At 39.7% G+C, this 6,416-nt stretch overlaps 1 protein-coding gene across 2 annotated transcripts in view; it reads right to left on the bottom strand.

Moving 5' to 3' along the window:
• The window catches only part of PRSS37 (protease, serine, 37), a 5,658-nt gene extending 4,281 nt beyond the window's left edge, over nt 1–1,377 (bottom strand). The window contains exon 1 of one of the 2 annotated variants that reach the window (XM_012649752.1): nt 948–1,377. In XM_012649752.1, coding sequence (XP_012505206.1) covers nt 948–981 — 34 coding nt within the window. In that variant the 5' untranslated portion in view covers nt 982–1,377. The remainder of the gene's footprint in view (nt 1–947) is intronic. The other variant, XM_012649753.1, reaches the window with a different exon arrangement.
• Between the last annotated feature and the right edge of the window lie 5,039 nt (nt 1,378–6,416).

The following is a 6,416-nucleotide window of genomic DNA, read 5'->3' as shown; positions in this document are numbered from 1 at the left end:
AAAGTGCTAGCATGTATTAACTGGGAGGTGGGATTATGAATGAAAACTATTTTTTTCTACTTTTGAAATTTCTAAATTTTCTAATATGAACATATGATGTTTTTATAAATAAATTATTTTTGAAATACCCTGGTGAGTGAAAGGGAGGAAGGCCAGTACTGTTCTTGTTTTGGCTGCTCTTAGAACTTCTGTTAATCCTCCCTAAGCCTAGGCTTGTACCTCCCCACACCCTTCTCTGTGTGATCACACAGTTAGAAACCCCAAGGGGAATAGGGTAAATGATTAATAAGAGAAGAAGACATTGAGCTCTATACCAGGCATTGTTCTATATGCTTTGCATGAATCTATTTAATCTTCACAGTAACTCTATAATGTAGGTAGTAATATCCTCATTTTGAAGACACTGAAGCACAAAATGATAAATTAACTTACCCAGTATGTGACTCAACCTAGGCAGTCAGGGAGTGGTGAGAAATGCCTCCCCATAAAATTCTGCCATCAGAACTTTATGGAAGGCAGGGACTACAGAAAATAGGACCCTAGTCTTTGATCTTTTGTTTCCAGTTTCTCTATCTCCTGCATTCTGAGTCTTTAAAGTTTTGGAAAAGGTCAGAACGTGTTCTCTATTCTTGTGACCACACTGGGACTTTCTCAGAGGGTGATAAAGCCCACATTTTTGAATAAGAAGGTGGGTAACACTCACTGTTGAGCATTCTCCAAGGCAGGTGTGTGTGCCTTAACCTACCTCATAGCTTAGCACTAGAAGGGCAGGCTTAGCCTGACTTGAAAGCCTTTGGATAGAGTCTAAGAGGGGAGACCCCTAATTCTGCTCATGACAGTATTTCTTGACTCTTCTTCTGCACCCTTCACACATCTTGCCTCTGCCTTACCCCATCCTACATTAAGCTGTGTGTTACAGAATAGAGTAGGGGGCCTTGGATACATACCAGCAAGGATACTTAAATAGAAGATAAATTTCATGGGGTCCAGCTCTTTCTCTGTGAGATGTAGAAGAAGATCAGCAGAATTTGGAGCCCTCAGCTCAGTTGTCTTCTCCAAAACACCTGGTGGAATTCAGTGGATATGGTTAGGTATGGGGGCACTCCATGGGACTGGAAAGCAGCTCTGGGCATGAACAGGGGAGGGAGGGAGATGACTCCAGATAGACAGATGGAAGCCCTTCTCCTCCAGGGAAAGTGGGGAATTGTGTCTCTATTGAGGCCTTTCAGGGAAGGAAAACGAAGTTTAATTCCTTAGACTCCTAGATTCAAATCCCTCTATCTGCTGCCCTTAGAAGCACATCTGCTTGAAGGTAGTTCAGTTGTCTATGGAAAAGGGAGATCTAGTTTCAGGACTTATCTTCCACACACAGTTTCTGAGGCCATGGATGTGGGTGACAGGATTCCCTACCTTAGCTCAGGGAGACAGTATCCTGGGTTTTGCTCTGAAACCCCTGCTACTTATGCTCTCCCTTGGCCCCTCCCTTCTTTGTTACACTAGCTTCAGCTGTGCCTTTGATCACTATTTCATCACTCAGTCATCATCACCAACTTTGTCTTTGTTGTCCTGATCAACAGCTTTGAGCTAAGGAAATGTGGAAATGAAAAACATTTCTAGTACAAATATCTTGACACTTGTGGAATGGCTTACAGTCTAGATGACATTAGATTTAGGGTCTAATGTACATTGGTGACAGTTCAGAAAGCAGTACCTCTAAATGCTTTTTACCTAATGAAAAGATTTCTCAGCTAATAATAGACTATCACAGTCATCCTTGGGTAATTGGGAACATACCTTAACAAGAAAAAGAGCAGTAACACTGAGAGCTAACATTCGTAGAGTGCTTACTGAATCCCAGGCACTGAGCTGAGTTCCTTACAGACTTGTCAGTGGTGATTTGACATCAGGTTAGTCTGAGATGTAAAATTAATTATGTTTTGTATCACTCTAACCTTTTAGAGTTTCTTAAACTCATTGTCTCATCCCAAATGCCACAACAACCCTTGAAAGAGGAGATAGGGCTAGGCCCGGTATCATTTTTTCTGATCTGTAGGCAGCAGCACTGAAGCAGAGAGAATCTAAGTGATTTTCCCAGTCACATATGGTGGACAGCTAGAGGTAGCATGTAGGTCTTGTTACTGGATACCCATAGCGTTTCAACCATGTCCTCCAGGATTCACCCCGTTAACCAGCATGGAGCTTGTAAAACTGTACAGTCATTCCCACAAATTGCTTGAAGTGTGGAATGAAAACCAGACATGGCGCTCACTATCTGGAACCTCATAACAAACACAGAGGTGTGGGCTAGTTTATGAAATGTACTTGAGGTTTGAAGACAGGGTGGAGTTGCAGAAGATTCTGTGTGTGTGTGTGTGTGTGTGTGTGTGTGTGTGTGTGTGTGTGTGTATTGGGAGGTGGCATTGGTTAAAACAGGTAAAAAGTTGAGAAAGAGATATACTTTACTCTGAGGTTGTTTTTCATAGATCTTTTGGACAGCGTATGGGCCAGGAAGAGAGTTTGTGGCCTGGTTTGTGAGTAGGAGAGCTAAGAGCAGAAAATCAGGGTCACTATCTAGAAAAAGATCTCTAAAGTTAACAGATATCTACAGGAGGCTGGCTCTGGGGACACGACCTGTCTATGATTGTCAAACAGGTTATCTCTAGCCCAGACCTCTGGTCCTGCATACACAACTCCCTCCTGGAAACCATTGACTGTCTATCCTCTAGGACCCTGAAATTTAGCATGCCAAAAGTAAACTCCGCATTCCTCCAGCCTTTCAATTTCATTCTTCTGCCATTGTTCCTTATTTTAGGGATAGCTCTACTTCTACCTGTTTGATTTCTTTTTCTTGCCCCAAAGTCCATCCTTCTTTCTGGGACCTCTTGAATCCAACCCCATATTTCCATTCTCACTACTGTCTTCTACCAGGCTGTAATCTTGCCTTGCTTGTACCTCTTTCTTGTTGCTCAACCTGACATTCTCTCTTTAACACTCAACTGTTTCTTTTTTTTAATTCTTATATAAAAATTTATTTTTGTATCCATTTCAGTATAATTACAGCTGAAATCTACTAAGAATAGGGATATTCTTTTATGTAACTTCATTGCTGTTTTCAAATTCAGATAATAATCTATTCTTAAGAGTCTTCTGATTGGAAAATTTAGCTTTTCATTATGTTTCCCAAGGAGATCAACTCCATAATGGAACAGCCTCAGACTTCTGTCTATAGCTGACACTCTCCAAATGAAGGCCCCCTTGCCACTCACAGCAACCTCCTTCTCAATTTGTTCTTTTTTTTTTTTTTTTTTTTTTTTGAGACAGAGTCTCACTCACTCTTTTTGCCCGGGCTAGAGTGAGTGCCGTGGTGTCATCCTAGCTCACAGCAACCTCACACTCTTGGGCTCAAGCAATCCTACTGCCTCAGCCTCCGGAGTAGCTGGGACTACAGGCATGCACCACCATGCCCGGCTAATTTTTTTCTATATATTTTTAGTTGTCCGATTAATTTCTTTCTATTTTTAGTAGAGACAGGTCTCGCTCTTTCTCAGGCTGGTTTCGAACTCCTGAGCTCAAATAATCCGCCCGCCTCGGCCTCCCAGAGAGCTAGGATTACAGGCGTGAGCCACCGCGCCCGGCCTTTTTTTTTTCAATATAGATTGTAAGTTTATTTTGGTCTAAGGCAAAATACCAAATTAACTTCTTAATATTACATCAATTAGAAATTAGGACCTCTATAAACTAAATGTTTACAATCAATTCATTTTCAGATTTTAATTTTGTTTTTTTGTTTTTTTTCTTATATTTCAGCATATTATGAGGGTACAAATGTTTAGGTTATGCATATTGCCCTTGCCCTCCCCTCCTGAACTGTTTCTTTTCTAAAATGCAGATAAGATCATATTAAGCTCCCACTCAAAATTCTTCAGTAATTCTATATTGTCTCAGAATAAAGTTCACCTCCCTAGCGTAGATTAGGGGCCTCCCTCGATGCTCATGATATCATCTTGTCCCCTCTTTGCCACCCCCTTCTACCTGCCCACTCCACACACTGTTACTTTGAAGAGCGAGGTTTCTTGTTTTAATACTTATGGACATTGTACTGAAAGCTTCTCTTTGAGAAACTAACTTATTTTGTGTTTGTGATATTCAACATTTCCTTATATGTGTGTAAATTTTTTTGTTAAGTTCTTTATCTGTTGATGCCATTATAGATTCCATGTACATATGCTTCCATCTGTCCCCAGCCTCATACTATAGAATATCTCAGCTTTGTAGACTCTAAATATATAATTGTATTATCCTCACCATCCTAACTAATTTTTTATTTAAGTAATATTTTTGCTATATTTTTCCACTAAAATTCAATTATTCCATTTGAAAGTGGCAGCTAGAGAGAGAAGAGAGGGAGGGGGAGGGGGAGGAGGGAGAGAGAGAGAGAGGGAGGAAGAGAGAGGGAGAGAGAGAACATGTCCCATGTCAGAGAGGACAATGTAGTGATAAGAACAGATTTAGAGATCTGGAAAGAGTTATTGGTGGTGTTGGTATTGTTTGGGAACTTTATTCAAACAGTGCTTATTATGAGATATAACCTGCACATGTGAAGCAATTCTGAGGAGGGTTGGGCTGAGTGTGACTGACAGGCATAAAGGTTTGGGGAGTCAGTGTCACAGAGACTGGTGGAGACAGAGCTGTGCTACCTCAGAGTAGCACAGAAAGGAGGGAGTCAATGGGACCGCCAGAGGACTCTAGTCACACTTGTAAGCAGGACCTAGTGAAAGTAATTGAGAGGCTATGGAAGGCACTTGGAATGAATTTTAACTCCAGGGAAGTGACTCCACAGAAGGGTTACTTGGCTCCAACTTTGGAATTCTTTTCTCTAGATAAGGTGAATAAAGCACAGATTCCTGAAACTAACCTTTCCTAGAGCAGGTTTCAGTAAGACTGAGGAGATTATCATGGCTACAGACAGAGAGAATTGGCAGGTATGTGACTGATGCATCCTTTTTTGCACCGAAGACTGGCATCAAGACTGGCAAGGGACACCTCTATACAACAGACTTTTGTAAAAATCCTATCCCAGTTCTCCTACCTGTACCTTCTCCTGCTGTTTGGAATCCCCTGGCAGAATATAAGTCCTGTCCCTGTGTTGTGCCCTCCGGGCGGGATTTAGGCATCAACACAAAGCGTTTCCTCCTATCAACCTTGCCGATGGTGAATGATGAGTAACTGAGGTATCTATTGGGGGGTGAGGCTGTGGTGCCGTGTTGGAGAGTGAGAACTGGTGGATCAGGACCATGAAAGCTTGGGAAATAGGTAGTGTACTAATTACCCTTTTCTGTACAGGCTCCGTCATTTCTACGACCTATCTCAGGTATTTTGTTATGGGCTTACAACCTCCTCTGAATGACTGATACAGTTGTTGGCTGAAACATGGAGGCTTGTCACAAGGGAGGGTGGAGATGGGAGCCTGGAAGGGGGTATAGGAATTGATAAAAGACATAAAAAGCAGAAGCAGCAGGTACTGCTGTAAGATTCAAAAGCACAAGATGGATTTTGTTCTCTGGGCTTTAAAACATACTGTGTAATAATAAATGTGTAATAATCATAATAACACCCTCATCACCAGTGATACTGGAAATGAAATTAGTATTTATAAATTGATCAAATAGCTAGTTGCTTTTCTATATTCTCTATTTCAGTAATTTTTGTATAAGTCCCTATGGGTTTTCTATCCACCAGGTTTGATATGGGCCATTTTCATTATTAAATGCTAAATCATTTTTAAAATGTTCACATGATTAAATCTTTCATTGATAAGCTGTTTAGAATTTTTGCATACATTTTGTAAAGTTTTGATAAATTTTCAATTTTTTAAATCATTTTTTGAGTTGTAACTTCATTTCTTTGTATACAGAGAATACGATCTATGTGATACTGATTCTTTGAAAATTATTGAGACTTGCTTTGTGGACCAGTATGAAGTCAGTTTTTATATATGTTCCTTGTGTGTTTGAAAAAATGTATTCTCTCTAATTTTGGGTGGAAAGGTCTCTATTTGTTCAATATATCAGAATTAATTATATAATTCAAATTTTCTATAATCTTACTAAATTTTTTTGCTTGACACCAACAATCAGAGAGAATTGTGTTGAAATATTCTACCATATTGGTAGATTGGTCAAATTAGTTCTATATATGTATTACTTTTTTAAAATGTGTTTTCTTGATATTTTATTAGATTCATGTACATTTAGATACATTTATAAATTTAGGTACTTTTTGCATTCCTGGAAAGTCAAACCTATTATCATATGTAATTATTTCTCTCATATAGATAATTTTTTTTGTTGTCAAGTCTATTTTGATTAGATATTAATATACCAACCCAGGGTTTCTTTTGGTTAGTATTGTCCTGG

Source organism: Propithecus coquereli, unplaced genomic scaffold (genome assembly GCF_000956105.1).
Source record: "Propithecus coquereli isolate 6110/MARCELLA unplaced genomic scaffold, Pcoq_1.0 Scaffold302, whole genome shotgun sequence".
Lineage (NCBI taxonomy): Eukaryota > Metazoa > Chordata > Mammalia > Primates > Indriidae > Propithecus > Propithecus coquereli.
Note: the sequence above shows the minus strand (reverse complement) of the source record. Positions and strands in the feature narration are given on the sequence as shown.